The 17,939-nt window shown below is 39.2% G+C and overlaps 1 protein-coding gene and 1 pseudogene across 2 annotated transcripts in view; one reads left to right on the top strand and one right to left on the bottom strand.

The window, feature by feature from the left end:
* The window catches only part of LOC308417588 (solute carrier family 22 member 19), a gene marked incomplete at both ends in the record, with an annotated part of 66,592 nt that overhangs the window by 10,953 nt on the left and 37,700 nt on the right, over positions 1 to 17,939 (bottom strand). The window contains 3 exons of the mRNA XM_080912954.1: positions 13,693 to 13,816; positions 15,219 to 15,387; positions 15,490 to 15,644. Coding sequence (XP_080769080.1) covers positions 13,693 to 13,816; positions 15,219 to 15,387; positions 15,490 to 15,644 — 448 coding nt within the window. The remainder of the gene's footprint in view (positions 1 to 13,692; positions 13,817 to 15,218; positions 15,388 to 15,489; positions 15,645 to 17,939) is intronic.
* Positions 2,026 to 3,060, top strand: LOC308416571 (actin-related protein 2/3 complex subunit 1A-like; annotated as a pseudogene). Its single transcript has one exon. The product of its transcript is annotated as an actin-related protein 2/3 complex subunit 1A-like (transcript).

Raw genomic sequence — 17,939 nt, 5'->3', positions numbered from 1 at the left:
GGACTGAAGTCGGGGATCCCTGTGGTTGAATTAGGGAAAGGCTGGAAGAAGTTGAGGAGGAGGGTGACCCCAGAAGTCTTAACTAACCCGGACCCCTGAGATCTCTCAGACACTGAGCCACCAACCAAGCAGCATACACTAGCTTGTACGATACCCTCTACACACATACAGCAGAGGTTTGACTGGCCTGGCCACACTGAGAGAAGATGCACCTAACCCGTGAGAGATGAGGGCCCAAGAGTGGGAAGGGTTGGTGGGGTGGGGCGTGGGGACATCCTCTTGGAGACAAGGGGGAGGAGGTATGGGATGAGGAACTGTTAGAGGGTAGACAGGGAGAGGGATAATGACTGGATTTTAAAAATGATTAAAGATAATTAAAAAATAAATAGACATAAAAAGAAACAAAAACCATTTTAAAATAAAAATATAATTACATAATTTGTATTGTTTCTTTTCTTCCCTCTACTCCAGTCCTATGTACCCCACTTGCCTACTTCTTTTTTCTCAAATACATGGCTTCTATTTCTTTAATTATTGTATACACACACACACACACACACACACACACACACACACACACACACATTAACCAATTTGGGGCTCTTCCCTAAGAGCTGGGACTCCATGGAACTCCTCTCTTACATTGGTGGAAAGATTGTAAGAGCAAGAGAAACAGAAAATTTGCTGTGAGATTTTTTTTCTCTCCTAGATAAGTCAGAGAAGCTATATTCATAAAGTCTCAACATGGCTGTTTAAATGAAACCTGAACAAGGATGCCATCAATATACATGATAACACAGAAGGGGAAACTCACCGATTTTTAATGATTGAAAAAATACTGTTAGGTTGGACACTGTGGTGCACTCCTTTAATCCTGGCCCTCGGAAGACAGAGGCAGGAGGGCAACATAGTGCGTCTCTGCCTCAACCTCCACCCTTTTCCAGAAGGAAAACAAATAGTTTCAATTCTTCCCAGAGAGTATTTATTTTTACTTTGCTGTCATCCTATTTTGAAGCATATCATGGCATGCTATGTCTCTGAGTAGCATGTCTAGAAAGAAGTCAGAGGAGGATCATAGATTAAGATGTGTGTTAGACCTGGAAGAGTTTGCAGATGTTGGGTAGGGGAGTATTAGAATTTTTGAACAGAGCTACATGGATGATAATGGTAGGAGGTCAGAAGATTAGAATTCTCACAGAAACATGAATAGTGAGGCTCTCTACATCATGAGATTTCATGATATGCCACTGAATATGGAGTGGGTTCTTCTGTTCCTGTTGAGATCTGGGCCTGGCTCACCCAACCTGCAGTTGCCTAGAAACTCACTCTGCATGTGAATTCTCCAACCCCTGCCAAGACCTTCCCCTGTCTAGCCTCACCTACAGGTTATATTGGTACAGTTCCTCTGGTCCCCATGTATTCCCTGGACCCCCGAAAGATAAGGGGTGAGAAAGTCCATGTCAGCATCAGCTACACTCTTGATCCTGATTCCCTGGGCATTCAAGTCATTAGCCCAAAGACTCATCTTGAGATTTAAACTAAAATATCAACCAAAACCAAAAGGACTTAACAGACATCTGCAGAACTTTTCACCTAAACACCAACAAATACATATTCTTCACAACAACTCTTGGAAATGTGTCCAAAATAGTTTACATGTTAGGGTTCAAAGCAAACCTCAACAAATACAGTAGTATTGAAATAATACCCTTTATTTTATCTGACCACAGTGGAATAAAGCTATACACCAGTAGCAAGAAACAGCACAGATTATATACAAAGTCATGGGGTTAAATCACAAACTACTGAATGACAAATAAATCACTGAAGACCCTAAGGGGAAAAAAGTTCCCAGAACTGAACAGAAATCGATGCGCAGGATCACCAGCTGCTCCCTCTAGACCTCCCCTCTCTGTCCTCGCCTGAGTCCGTTCGCGTCGACTGACCAGAGTCCGCGAATCGTCCACTCCAGATCTCCCGACCTCCCGACCCCAGCTTTCTGGCCTGTGAAAACACTTAGGAATCATGTCTCTGCCTCAGTTTCTACTAGAGCCAATCATCTGCCATGCCTGGAACAGGGATTGTGCCCAGATCGCCCTGGGCCCTAGTAATCATGAAGTCCATATCTACAAGAAGAATGGAGTCAGTGGACGAAAGCTCACGCGCTGAAGGAACACAACGGACACATCACAGGTATTGACTGGGCTCCTAAGAGCGACCATACTGTCACTGTCACCTGTGGGGCAGACCGCAACGCCCATGTCTGGAGTCAGAAAGATGGCATCTGGAAGCCCACCCTGGTGATCCTGAGGATTAACTGTGCAACCACTTTTGTGAAGTGGTCCCCACTTGAGAACAAGTTTTCTGTGGGGAGCGGAGCCCGGCTTACCTTTGTTACTTTGAGTCTGGAAATGAGTAGTGGGTGAGCAAGCATTAAGAAGCCTTCGCTCCACAGTTCTCAGCTTGGACTGGCATCCCAACAATGCTTTGTGTTTCAGATGCAGAGCGTTTTCTGCCTACATCAAAGAGGTGGCGGAGAAGCTAGCCAGCACATCCTGGGGTAGCAAGATGCCCTTTGGTCAGCTGATGTCTGAGTTTGGTGCATGGGTCAGCTTCTCTGCCAGTGGGAGCCGCCTGTCCTGGGTCGGCCATGTCTGTTGCTGATGCCTCAAAAGTGTGCAGGTTTCAACTCTGAGAACGGGGTTCCTGCCGCTGCTCAGTGTGTCATTTGTCTCAGAGAACAGTGTCATGGCTGCCGGCTCTTTAACTACGATGACCGTGGCTGTTTGACCTTTGTGTCCAAACTAGTCGTCCCAAAATGGAGCATCCAACATGTTTGCTATGGAACGCTGCCGTAACATGGACACAAGGGCCACTGCTGAGGACCGCAACACAGCCTTGGAAACACGGCATCAGAACAGCCTCACTCAATTGTCTATTTATGAAGTGGACAAGCAAGACTGCCGCCGCAAGTTTTGCATTACTGGCATTGATGGAGCCATGACAATTTGGGATTTCAAGACCTTAGAGTCTTCCATCGAGGGCCTCCGGATAATGTGAAGCCGAGTGAGCCTCTGCCATCAGCGTGAGGAACGGGACTGAGAACACTCTGCAGTTCGCATGGTGGTAAGGATCGCTGGTCCAAGGAAACACTGTCACACTGAAGCAACTAGTGTGTGTTCGTGTGGATGTCGTGGGTGAAGTGTGGGGTTTAGAGACCACAGTGGTTTGTTTTGCTTTTTCTTTCATTTCGTTTTGTTTTGATTTTGCTCTCATTCCATTTTTGACCCAAGTTTCTCTTTAAATAGTTTATTATGGAAGATTGTTATACTAACTTAAAGGGGAAGGAACGTGTATACATTGTGTGCTTAAAAAAATTAAAGAAAAATCCCAAGTGTGAAAAAGAAAAGGAAGAAAAGAAATCAACGCACAGTTCCTGGAAATCTATGGGGCACCACAAAAGCAATCCTGAGAAGAAAATTTATAGCCTGAAATACCCATAACATTTTTGAAAAATCCCAAAGAGTTTATATCCTTAAAATCTTGGAAAAAGAAGAACAGCACAAACTCCAAGCAAGTAGGTGTGAGAAATGATTAAGATCAGAGTAGAAATTAGTGAATAATGTTAACACAAGAATTCAAAGAATCAATGAAACTAAGAGCTGGCCCTTTAAAAAGATAAGCAAGAGTAATGAAATCCTACTCATGCTAATGTAAAGGAGTGAATGTCTGAATTAATAAAGTTAGAGATGAAAGGCGAGATACTAAACAAATATAAATAAAATTTAGAAGATCATAAAGACATACTACAAAACAAATATGACACCAAATTATATGACATAAAAATATAGGAGAAATTATAGATGTATATTGCCTACCAAAATTAAAACAGGATAAAATTAATAATTTAAACAGATAAACTTCCAAGGTTCACATGGATTCACTGTAGAATTTTTAATATTAAAAAAAAAAAGCCTAACACCAACACCATTCAAATTATTTTATAAAATAAAGAGAAAGAAAGGCTTATGAAGTTTTTTTTTTTTAAATTTTTTTTTACGACTTTATTTTGCAAAACAAAGATAAATGTACAGATTTTAAACATTTTTTGCTTAAAATTATACATTTTTGTCAGTAATGTTTTTTCAGACATTAAAATAAATTTTACATAAAACCATGTGAATATATTTTTTAGTCAGTACTTGATTTTTTTTCAAGGGCTTGACAGTATGCATTGAAAACCTACTAGTTACAATAAGCGTAAAGTACATGTAAAACAAAACGCAACATGGAAATAGTCAAAGTCTTCTTGTTTTGTGAATATATGTATATTTTTTGTTTTCTTTATTTCTTGGACTTCATACAGTCTGTGAGTTGTTTCTGGGGGAGTGCAAGCCTCTGGGGTTAGCATCCCACTATCAGTGACTGCATATTATGACTGTTCTTTTGTGACTGGGTTATCTCACTCAGGATGATCTTCTCTAGATGCAGCCATTTTCTTAAGAATTTGGTTAAGTCATTGTTTCTGGTGGCTGAGTAGTATTCCATTGTGTATATGTACCACAATTTTTGTATCCATTTGTCTTCTGAAGGACATCTGGGATCCTTCCAGCTTCTGGCTATTATAAATAGAGCCGCTATGAACATTGTGGTGCATATATCTTTGTTGTGTATTAAAGTGTCTCTGGGGTATATGCCCAGAAGTGGAATAGCTGGGTCTTCAGGTAGTACTATATCCAATTTTCTGAGGTATCGCCAGACAGATTTCCAGAGTGGTTGTATTAGCTTGCAACCCCACCAAAAGTGGAGAAGTGTTCCTCTTTCTCCGCAGCCTCGCCAGCATCTGCTGTCATCTGAGTTTTGGATCTTGGCCAATCTGACTGGTGTGAGGTGGAATCTTAGGGTTGTTTTGATTTGCATTTCCCTGATGGCTAAGGATGTCGAGCACTTCCTCAGATGTTTCTCGGCCATTCGGTGTTCCTCAACTGAAAATGATTTGTTTAGCTCTGTACCCCATTTTTAATAGGGTTATTTGATTCTCTGGTGTCTAGCTTTTTGAGTTCCTTGTACACCTTGGATATTAGGCCTCTATCTGATGTGGTGTTGGTAAAGATCTTTTCCCATTCTGTTGGTTGCCGTTTTGTTTTCTTGACGATGTCCTTAGCCTTACAGAAACTTTGCAATCTCATTAAGTCCCATTTGTTAATCTTTGACCTTAGAGCTTGAGCCATTGGTGTTTTGTTCAGGAAATTTTCTCCTGTGCTTATGTGTTCTAAGGTTTTCCCTACTTTCTCATCTAATAGTTTCAGTGTCTCTGGTTTAATGTGGAGATCTTTAATCCACTTACACTTGAGCTTTGTACAAGGAGATAAGAACGGGTCTATTTTCATTCTTTTGCATGTTGAGTGCCAGTTGGACCAGCACCATTTGTTGAATAGGCTGTCCTTTTTCCATTGAATGTTTACTGCTCCTTTGTCAAAAATCAGGTGACCATATACATGAAGGCTCATTTCTGGATCTTCTATTCTATTCCATTGATCCACATGCCTATTTCTGTACCAGTACCATGCAGTTTTCATCACAATTGCCTTGTAATATAGCTTGAGGTCAAGGATAGTGATTCCCGCAGATGTTTTTTTGTTGTTGAGGATGGATTTCGCTATTCTAGGTCTTTTGTTATTCCATATGAAATTGCACATTGATCTTTCCAATTCCATGAAGAACTGGGTTGGAATTTTGATGGGGATTGCATTGAATCTGTAGATTGCTTTTGGTAGGATGGCCATTTTTAAGATGTTGATCTTTCCAATCCATTAGCATGGGAGATCTTTCCATTTTCTGAGATCCTCCTCAATTTCTTTCTTTAGAGGTTTGAAGTTCTTGTCATACAGGTCCTTCACTTGCTTAGTTAGAGTCACACCAAGGTATTTCATAGTACCTTTTCCCTAATTTCTTTCTCCACATGTTTGTCCTTAGAGTATAGGAAGGCTACTGATTTGTTTGAGTTAATTTTGTATCCGGCCACTTTGCTGAACTTGTTTATCAGCTGTAGGAGTTCTCTGGTGGAATTTTTGGGGTCACTCAAGTACACTATCATGTCATCGGCAAAGAGTGATGTTTTTATCTCTTCCTTTCCGATTTGTATCCCCTTGATCTCCTTTTGCTGTCTAATTGCTCCAGCCAGGACTTCCAGTACTATGTTGAATAGGTAGGGGGAGAGTGGGCAGCCTTGTCGAGTCCCTGATTTTAGTGGGATTGCTTCAAGTTTCTCGCCATTAAGTTTGATGTTGGCTGTTGGTTTGCTGTATATTGCTTTTATTATGTTTAAATATGGGCCTTGGATTCCTGTTCTTTCCAGGACTTTTAACATGAAGGGGTGTTGGATTTTGTCGAATGTTTTCTCAGCATCTTGTGAGATGACCATGTGATTTTGGTCTTTAAGTTTGTTTATATGGTGGATTACATTGATAGATTTCCTTATGTTAAACCATCCCTGCATCCCAGGGATGAAGCCTACTTGGTCATGATGAATGATGGTTTTGATGTGTTGTTGGATTTGGTTTGCAAGGATTTTGTTGAGTATTTTTGCATCAATGTTCATAAGTGAGATTGGTCTGAAGTTCTCTTTCCTTGTAGGGTCTTTGTGTGGTTTAGGTACGAGGGTTATTGTAGCCTCAAAAAATGAGTTGGGTAATATTCCATCTGATTCTATCTTTTGGAATAGTTTGGCGAATATTGGTGTTATATCCCCAATAAATGTGTGATAAAATTCTGCACTGAACCCGTCTGGACATGGGCTTTTTTTGGTTGGGAGGCTTTTGATGACTTCTTCTATTTCTTTAGGTGTTATAGGGTTATTTAGATGGTTTACTTGGTCGTGGTTAAACTTTGGGACCTTGTATCTGTCTAGGAATTCGTCCATTTCCTCCAGATTTTCCAATTTTGTGGAGTATAAGTTTTTGTAGTAGGATCTGATGATTTCTTGAATTTCCTTAGTTTCAGTTGTTATGTCACCACTTTCCTTTCTGATTTTGTTAATTTGGATACTCTCTCTTTGCCCTTTAGTTAGTCTGGCTAGGGGTTTATCAATCTTGTTGATTTTCTCAAAGAACCAACTCTTTGTTTTGTTGATTTTTTCAATGGTTCTTTTGTTTCTATTTGGTCTATTTCTGCCCTAATTTTGATTATTTCTTGCCATCTACTCTTTTTGGGTATATCTGCTTCCTTTTGTTCTAGGGCTTTTAGCTGTGCTGTCAGGTTGCTGATGTGAGCTCTCTCCAGTTTTTTTTTTTTTTTTTTTTGGAAGCACTTAGGGCTATGAGTTTTCCTCTCAATACTGCTTTCATTGCATCCCATAGGTTTGGGTATGTTGTATTATCGTTTTCGTTGAATTCTAGAAAGTCCTTAATTTCTTTCTTTATTTCTTCTTTGACCCTGCTATCCTTTAACAGAGCATTGTTTAGTTTCCATGTGTATGTGGGCTTTTTGTTGTCTTTGTTGTTGTTAAAGACCAGCCGTAGACCATGGTGATCTGAGAGGATGCATGGGAGTATTTCAATCTTCTTATATCGATGAAGGCTCGTTCTGTGCCCAATTATGTGGTCAATTTTCGAGAAGGTGCCATGGGGTGGTGAGAAGAAGGTGTATTCTTTTACTTTAGGATAGTATGTTCTGTATATATCTATTAATTCTAGTTGGTTCAAAGTCTCTGCTAGTTTTGCAGTGTCCTTGTTCAGTTTCTGTTTCCCTGATCTGTCCATTGGTGAGAGTGGGGTATTAAAGTCTCCCACTATTATTGTGTGGGGTGAAATGTATTTTTTGAACTTTAGTAGAGTTTCTTTTATGAATGTGGGTGATTTTTTATTTGGAGCATATATGTTAAGTGTTGAGAGTTCCTCCTGACAGATTTCCCCGGTAATGAGTAAAAAGTGTCCTTCTTTATCTTTTTTTGATAACTTTTGGTTGGAAATTTACTTTATTCGATATTAGAATAGCCACTCCAGCTTGCTTCTTGGAGCTGTTTGCTTGGAAGTTTTTTTCCACCCTTTTACTCTGAGATAGTGTCTGTCTCTGTCTCTGAGATGAGTTTCCTGTATGCAGCAAAAGGCTGGATTTTGTTTATATATCCAGTCTGATAGTCTATGTCTCTTTATTGGGGAGTTGAGACCATTTATGTTAATAGATATCAAGGAATAATTGTTTCTGTTTCCTGCCATTTTTGCTTTTTTGGGTTGAGTTGTGTCTGTGTTTTTTTTTTTTTCTTTTAGTTTTCTTGTTTAGGAGTTTTCTTGTTTTTCCTAGGCTGTATTTTCCCTCCTTGTATTGGGTTTTCCACCTATAATTCGTTGTAGTGCTGGGTTTGTGGTCAGATATTGTGTGAATTTTGATTTGTCTTGAAATATCTTTGTCTCTCCATCGATGGTGATTGATAGTTTTGCTGGGTATAGCAGCTTGGGCTGGCACTTGTGCTCTCTTAAAGAGTGCATGATGTCTGTCCAGGCTCTTCTAGCTTTCATAGTCTCTGTTGAGAAATCGGGTGTGAGTCTGATTGGTCTGCCTTTATATGTTACCTGACCTTTTTCCCTTACTGCTTTTAGTATTCTTTCTTTACTTTGGGCACTTGATGTTTTTACTATTATGTGTCAGGAGGTATTTCTTTTCTGGTCCAACCTATTTGGAGTTCTGAAGGCTTCTTTTATGCTCGTGGTCATCTCATTCTTGTGGGTAGGGAAGTTTTCCTCTATGTTTTTGTTGAAGATATTTACTGTGCCTCTTATTTGATACTCTTCTCCCTCTTCTATTCCTATTATCCTTAGGTTCTGTCTTCTCATTGTGTCTTGTATTTCCTGGACATTTTCGGTTAGGAGCTTTTTGTTTTTTGCATCTTCTCTGGCTCTTTTGTCTATGTTTGCAATGTTGTCTTCTGCCCCCGAGATTCTCTCTTCGATCTCTTGTAATCTGTTGGAAATGCTTGCTTCTGTGACTCCTGATTTCTTTTTTTGGGGTTCTGATTCTAGGGTTATCTCTTTTAGCATTTTCTTTATTCTGTCAATTTCTGTTTTAATTTTTCTCTTCCATTCCTTTATTTCTTTGGTTCTGTTTTCCTCTAGTTCTTTGAGTTCTTTGAGTGTTTTTCTTGTTTCTTCTTTAAAAGCTTTTGAATCTTTTTGCTTTTCCTCCCTTTCTTGTTTAAGCAACTCTATCAGCGTCTTGAGGCATGATTTCAGGTCTGTGTCTTCTTTTTCTGGAGTGTTTGGAATTCCTATGTTTGCTACTATGTGAGAGCTGGGTTCTGGTGTTGCTAGATTGTCTTGGTTTCCTTGGGATATACCCTTTCTCTTTCCTCTTGCCATTTTGTTGTCAGTGATATGTTCTTGCTTTTCCCTTGTATCTGGTCTGTGTCCCTGGTACACTTTCCGTGTGCACTCTGCAGAGATCTCTTTACTCCCCGGCAGCCCAGGTTCTGGGTGGCAGCTGGGCCAGGCTCCGCTCTGCGTCCTGAAGTCGCCTCCGGGTGGAAACAGACGTTCCTAAGATCCGTTTCTGGTCACAGATGCTCAGCCTCTACCAGTCGCCTTTCCGGCTGGCAGGTGGGCCAGGCTCCGCTCTGCATTCTGAAATCGTCTCCGGGTCGGAACAGAAGTTCCCAAGATCTGTTCCCAGTCACTGGATCGGGGAGGACAGGGCAGGTCAGGGCAGGGGGTGCCCTTTCCGTGTGCACTCCGCAGAGATCCCTCTGCTCCCCAGCAGCCTAGGTCTCCCACTCACCAGTTGCTCAGCCTTTATGAGCCGCCTTTCCGGCTGGCAGTTGGGCCAGGCTCCGCTCTGTGTCCTGAAGTCGTCTCCGGGTGGGAACAGAAGTTCCCAAGATCTGTTCCTGGTCACAGTTGCTCAGCCTGTACGAGCCGCCTTTCTGGCTGCCAGTTGGGCCAGGCTCCGCTCATGAAGTTTTTTAAGAAGCCAGAATGACCCTGATATCAAAAGCTTCTCAACAAAACAGTGGCCAACAAAATTAAAAATCATTATGATCAGCTTGGCTTCAGAGGTTCAGGGTTGTTACAACATAGGTAAATTAGTAAATATAATTATATAAAAGGACTTGAGACAGAAATTACATAATTATCTTAATAGAGAAAAAGTATTAAACAAAGTTTAATATTTCTTCAGTATTGAAGTCATGGAGAGACTAGGAATGGACCATATCTCAGTACAGTAAAGGCTACTATAATATAATAATACATAATGTAATATGGTGAAGGTTAGTATATCAGTAAGTGACCCAGTTAATTACTTGTTTTTATCATTGTGGTAAGTATCCTGACAAAAAAAACTCTAGGGAGAAAGGTTTGTTTTGGATTACAGCTCCACAGTGTCAGAGACCATTATGATAAGGAAGACATGGTATAAGGCATGGAAGACACAGAGGCAGGAATAGGTAATTGGTTGAGAACACTGCACCTGCATACAGGAAGCAGAGCGATCAACAAGGAGGACCAGTTGATGAAGTCTCAAAGCCCACCACCAGTGGCTTAGTTCATTCAGTAAAGCTTCACCTAAATGTTTTATAACCTTTATGAAGATCGTAACCAGCTAAGGATCAAGTAGTGAGACACATGAACCTATAGGGGACACTTTATATAGAAACCATAAGATGACTCTGGCCTCCATTAGTTCATGACCAGTTCGTGATACAAAACTCATTTACTACAACTTCAAAAATCCCCATAGTTTAACAGTCCTGTCATTGTTCAAAAGTTTAAAGCATCTTCTGGGACTCAAGGTAATCTTTTAACCCTGTTCCCCTGTAGAAATAGAAACAAAGTCAGTCTATACTAGCACAATAGCATACAGTATACATTCCTATTTCAAGAGAGAAGGATAGAGGCATACTGAGAAAATAATAGGCCAAAGCAAGACCAAAACTCTCGGCCAGAAACATCAAATCCTATAGCTCCTTGTACAATGTCGGGCACTTTAGTTTTAAGGGGATTAGATAGTGACACACCTCCAGCTATATACAGTTTATCATATATAACTTCTATCTTGAGTCAGTTCCACTCAGTGCATATAGCTTTTATTGGCAATCATTCCACAGTTCAGGTTCATGCAGTGACCTGTCCACTGAAGTGACTCCAAATCTGCATTTGTTTGGCTTTCTCTGATATCTATAATTATGAAACACAACTTCAGGAGCTACTCTATCTTAGATTCTTAGCATCTGCAAAGCCAGCACCAATATCATGTTTCCAAGTACTGTTCCCTGCTGAAAATGGAGCTTGGCCTTGTTAGATTACAGTTATATCTGCTTCCATATGTTTGCTCTTGGGGAAGAGTTTACTAGGCAGTTGCTTTTGAGGAACAGGAAATCCTATGAACTGCATTATCAGTTCAAGCTTTGTACTTTTAAATACATTTCAATTTTTCACAAGTGGGAGTATTGTGATATGTAGGGTTTTGCCCCCCTACCCTATGGAATGTTTTCCATTGTTCCAGATGCAACAGGATAGTCTTTAACGATTTCAGCTTTTTTCATAACATAAATAGGTTGCAAAGTTTAACTTTCTTGACTTCTTTGCTTCTTGACAAACTGTTCAATTTTTTTCCTCTTTCCACTGCAGACTTGTATAATTCACTAAAGACTAGCCATATGATAGTCTGAATGGTTTCTTGTTTTAAAAATTTGATGTTTTTACTATTATGTGTCGGGAGGTACTTCTTTTCTGGTCCAACCTATTTGGAGTTCTGAAGGCTTCTTTTATGCTCGTGGTCATCTCATTCTTGAGGATAGGGAAGTTTTCTTCTATGATTTTGTTGAAGATATATACTGTGCCTCTTAGTTGATACTCTTCTCCCTCTTCTATTACTATTATCCTTAGGTTAGGTCTTCTCATTGTGTCTTGAATTTCCTGGACATTTTGGGTTAGGAGCTTTTTGTTTTTTGCATCTTCTCTGGCTGTTTTGTCTATGTTTGCAATGTTGTCTTCTGCCCTCGAGATTCTCTCTTCGATCTCTTGTAATCTATTGGAAATGCTTGCTTCTGTGACTCCTGATTTCTTTTTTTTGGTGTCCTGCCTCTAGGGTTATCTCTTTTAGCGTTTTCTTTATTGTGTCAATTTCTGTTTTAATTTCCCTCTTCCATTCCTTTATTTCTTTGGTTCTGTTTTCCTCTAGTTCTTTGAGTTCTTTGAGTGTTTTTCTTGTTTCTTCTTTAAAAGCTTCTGAATCTTTTTGCTTTTCCTCCCTTTCTTGTTTAAGTATCTCTATCAGTGTCTTGAGGTATGATTTCAGGTCTGTGTCTTCTTTTTCTGGAGTGTTTGGAATTCCGATGTTTGCTGTTATGGGAGAGCTGGGTTCTGGTGTTGCTAGATTGTCTTGGTTTCCTTGGGATATACTCTTTCGCTTTCCTCTTGCCATTTTGTTGTCAGTGATATGTTCTCGCCTTTCCCTTGTATCTGGTCTGTGTCCCTGGATCTCCACTGGTCCAAGGTGTCAGATGGGCTGAGCCCTGTTCTATGCCTCAGAGTCGTCGGGTGGGAACAGAAGTTCTAAATTTCTGTTCCTGGTTCGCTGGATCAGGCAAGGCAGGGCAGGGCAAGGCAGGGGGCGCACTTTCCATGTGCGCTCTGCAGAGATCCCTCCGCTCCCCTGCAGCCTAGGTCTCCCACTCACCAGTTAGTTGTTCAGCCTTTACGAGCTGCCGTTCCGGGTGGCAGATGGGCCGGGCTCCGTTCTGCGTCCTGAAGTCTCCGCCGGGTGGAAACAGAAGTTCTAAATTTCTGTTTCAGGTCACTGGATCAGGCAAGGCAGGGCAGGGCAAGGCAGGGGGTGCACTTTCCGTGTGCACTCCACAGAGATCTCTCTGCTCCCTGGCAGCTCAGGTCTCCCACCCACCAGTTGCTCAGCCTCTATGAGCCGCCGTTCCGGGTGGGGATACTGCATTTTAAATTCTCAGTATCTATGCATAAGACCTGCATGAGTGTGGGCCATCAACTTCTGTTATGGAGAAGTTTATGAAACCCTGCCTCTCCTTGAGGATTTAGCAGTTAGCTATTGCTAATGAGGAAGGGCTCATACATTTCTCCTGAGGATGTATAGGGAGTTCATCAGTTAATGATCACTGGGAGACATGAGATAGTCATGTGTCAAGTTGTCTAAGCTATTGTAATTAAATATTCACAATTCATAATGATTTTGTGAGAAAGTTTAATCAAAATTACTTGATGAGAGACAGAGAAAGGGAGGCAGGCAGGGAGAGAGAGAGGGAGAAGGAGAGAGAGAGAGAGAGAGAGAGAGAGAGAGAGAGAGAGAGAGAGAGAGAGAGAGAAATTAAAGTTGAATTAAAGTAGGAATGTGATATCAATCACAGAAGGTTAAGCCCTTTCACATCAACCCCTAATCAAGAAAAGGCCCTAAATACTTGCCTATAGGTCAATCTAATAGAGGTATTTTTTAACTTTAGAGTCCCTCTTACCAGATGACCTTAGCTTGAGTCAATTTAACAACCTCAACAACAAAAAGTAATCAGCATAGAATTCAATTCAAGAAACAAATGGAAAACAGAAGTGATTTTAATTTTTTGAGTGAAATGTTCTTATACAGTATTTTTGGCCACTGCATCTTGCTTCCTGGGCACTAACTTCTACTTATCACATTTGTGTTTTCTTCGTGTCATAACCACTTCTTATAGCTCACCTCCAAGGTTAGGCTGTCTCCGGAATTCTTCATTCCATTCATGCATGCAGCTTTTCTCAGTTCCTTTAAGCCCTTCTGGGGTTTGTTCTTCATAATCAGCCATCGAGCTGACTCTGACAACCACCTGCTCAAGACATTGGATGCAAGATAATTCTCAATTACCTTATACTTTTAAAAATCACATTTATCACTTAAAAATGACATGTATCCTTGAGCAATTATATTTTTAAATTTAATACCTACAATTCATTCAATTATATTAATAAATATAGTCTAATACTACCTGGACCTTCACTAGGAAAATGAGAAATAACTGATTATGCCTTACACTTGCACTCCTAGAATGCAGACTCGAAGTCATGTTGGTCTTCCCACTCTTACCTGAATCTATATTTACACAGGGTTCATAGAACTGTAACATGAGGGACACATGAAATCACATTTTCCAAATTCCTTGTTAAGGTAAACATTTATACCTAATTTGTTCTTGTACTAAAAATGAACCACCGAATAAGTGCAGTCCTTGCTGCTCCTATCAATCAATGCTTTCTGGCCACAAAAGCAAACTAACACTGTCTTTACTTCTAATCTATAAAGTGGAGATAGCAGCTTCATAATTTTGATGGCTATGTCATGAGGATAAAGGGTTATGGAAGAACATGCTGGAGAGCTCTTCCTCTTTTCTGTATGAACTCATCTCAGTATACTAAGCACATGTAAGCATTTTCTAGCCCTTCCTAATAAATATGCCTCCTCTACTGATAAAGCACATCTTAAGTCCTTTTTTCGTAGAAAGCAAGAGAATCCAAAGAGCCAGTGAGAGAAGTGGGCCAATATGCCTACCACTTTAAACTGGAGAAGGCATGATTTTCTTTCATTAAACAGTTGTGAATATAAACTTAATTCACCTTTTATTTAATATCAAAATCACCATAATTTCCAATACATTTCTTTTTGTTTGCAAAGTCACGCATAACAATAGAACCACAGCAGAGGCTGTCTGATCTTGAAGTGTTTCTTACTGCCTGGATAATTAAGACTTGGTAGCAAGGATAGGCAGAAAGACTAAGAGCATTCTGGTAAAGACTGATTGCTAATTTCTGCTTTGTGTATGTGTGTGTGTTTTCTCTAGTAAATAAAAACAAACTGTACATGGTGAAATTTGAACATCAATTAGTATACATCTTTTACTATAAACATGCCAAATACAAGTGAACAAAATATGGAGCTCACACGTAAATAGGATTTTCAAATAAGAATGAATACTTGTCAGAAAAATGCAGGTCTTTTGCTCACCATATGTATGATTATGATTTTCATAAAACTACTTATTGCTTATCTTAAATTCAAGTTTAACCCAACCTCAGTTTTACATTACAGAGATACTTGTCCTCTTCTCTCATAAATATAAAGAGGAGTGCACACTGTCTTGTGTGGTCCAAGGACAAATGCATGTCTTATGTTCTGCTTCCATGTTCATTGTCACCCCTGTATTGTATAACACAGGGGAGAAAGAAAGCTCATACCTTGTGGGAATAAGGAGGAAAAACATTGGCACAGACACTGCCAGCTGCAGATGGTGCCAATTTCGAAATTCAAATGCCAGGCCTGCCAATATTATTTGTCCAATTCCCCCAGCACTAAATATCAGTGCCATTACCATAGCTTGGAATTTAGGACTTGTCCATTCTAAGACTGAAATAAAAGAAAATGAAGTTTGATTTCTAAGAAAGGAGTGAAATATACCCAGGTCCAACCCAAAGGTTATACAATGCTTATCAAAAAGCTTTGACTTACTGAGCAAAGTACTGTTTGTCTTTATGGTTGAGGAAGAAATCCCTGTGAGGAATCGAAGGGAGCAGTAGATGAGGAAGGTGGGAGCAAAAGCTACACAGGTTTCAGTGATGGCCATTTGTAATAATGCACATGTTAAAATGACCTTCCTCCCAAACCTGAGGAAAAAGAATTATTTGATTACAGGGGCAATAGAGTTTATATAAACAACAAGGACAAGAAATTAAAAATGGCAGACATCTTCTGAAACAAAAAGCTTCTTCCCAGTCAATTTTCTTTTTTAGATGGGGTCTTAGTGTGTAGTCTTTGCCAGATTCCTTACGATGTAGTGAAGCTTCCTAGTAGTCATAGTCTGGAACTTACTGTGTGGCCAAAGCTGGCCTCAACTGTTCAGAGACTTGCTTGCCTCTGTCTTCCTTTAGTTTAATGTGTGGGCCAGCACTCTATTCTCCCCAATTTCTTACCACTAGCTTTCATATGAGTTAGGTCATATATGACAGACTACAAAACTGGGATTTTAATACAAATATGTTGTATTAAATTATGCACTTAGCATATCTATTAGCTACTTATTTCATTGGTGTGACAAAGTATCAGACAAAAGCTACTTAAAGGAAAGATTGCCTTAGGCTCACAGCTACTGAGGGTGTCATTCATCACAGTGAGGGTGTATGGTGTCTGGATCATTTGACAGAGTTTTTCTCTTGGAGTAGGGTTCACACAGAAACCAAAGTATCTCTTGCACCATCAACTTCAAGCCTTGCAATTATGCCAAACATTTTTTTACACCCCGAAGTTCCAGAACTGTCTAAAACCCTTTCCACAGCTAAGGAACCAAATATTCAAATACACAAACCTGTGGTGCCTAAAGATTTAAATTCAAGAGAGAAAATCTGAAATGAGAAGGAATCACTTTTATATAATCACTTATATCAATCTTTTGATTATTGATTCTATGAAATCTATTATTTCTGTGAACAAAGGTCTTTGCATTCACTACTTTAGATTTTACCTTCTTGAATTTGTATATTGATATACCAAAGATAACATTATATCTTCAAAAATATGTCCCTTTACCACTCTCTTTTCTTTATACTCCTATAGCTCCAATAGTAGACTGTGGATGTGCCACAGTTCAGTGAGTGCTACTTGTAAATATATCTTTTGGTTTCCCCCCTTCTTTCCTTTTCTTTAAAAGTACACACACACACACACACACACACACACACACACACACACACACATACACACACACTGATATACTGTAGCTGTCTTCAGACACACCAGAAGAGGGCATCAGATCCCATTACAGATGATTGTGAACCACCATGTGGTTGCTGGGAATTAAACTCAAGCCCTCTGGAAGAACTTAGTGCTCTTAACTGCTGACTCATTTTTCCAGCCCCTCTTTTGGATTCTTAATCTTGATATTTTCTTCTGTTCTGTTCATTTTCTCTAATTGTATTTGGGTCATCTTCCACTAAATATCCCTAGAGAAAATTTTAATTGATTGCTTTTTTTTTAAAATCTAGGTTTCTGCTTTATTCTTTTTCAATTACTGATGTTCCTATACACTAGATTCCTAGTTGCTGTTTGTACTTCGGTTCATGTTCTATGTCACCCTTTAACTTAAATTTAAGATATATCTTTTAAAGTATTTGTCTAGTAAATCTCCCACAGAGATTTAGGATGTTTCATTCTGAATAGTGATGGATGTTCCACCTCAGTTTACTCTGATCTCAAAGTCATATTTATTATTTAATTATTCCTGTAAAATTTGTATTTGATTGTTATAATGTAGAACTTTGGAATTCATATTATTTTCACAAAAATGTTATTCATTCATTTTGATTTTGTAACTTTTATGACTTTATTAAACTGTTGCAAAGAACATCCTTTGTCCTATGTTATCATTGAAGTTTTAAATTTCTTTAAAGTATAAGGTCTAAAGTTTTTATGTATATTTCTTAGAATGTCAAGATAGCTTCTATTTTTATTGGTAGACTGCATTTGCTTACTTTAATATTAGAACTAGTTTGTTGTGTAAGCATAAGCTCTCTATATTGTTTGAGGATAGGTGTCACTTCTAGTTACATGATAATGTTCTATATTCACATACATGTTTTCTGGGTTAGTTAAAAATAAGCTGATAGAGTAAATGCATACTTGTATTAAATATGAAATGTAAATACCAAATATGAAAGGTAAAACTTCCAATAAAAACAGAGATAATGAGAATGAATTAAAGATAAAAACCTAAATGTCAACTAGTTCTTTGACTAGATGAGAAAAAAATGCCATTAATTATCAAACTCTATGTAAGAAAAAATGGTTGGAGAGACTATATTAATATTGGGCAGAATTATATTTTTAAGAAAAATATGTATTTCAGTTCACTGGTATTCACCTGTAATTCCATAATTTGGTAAACTGAGGTAGGTGAATCATGATTT

The sequence above is a fragment of the Micromys minutus genome (assembly GCF_963924665.1).
Source record: "Micromys minutus genome assembly, chromosome: 2".
NCBI lineage: Eukaryota > Metazoa > Chordata > Mammalia > Rodentia > Muridae > Micromys > Micromys minutus.
This window is presented reverse-complemented; position numbering and strand designations above follow the sequence as displayed.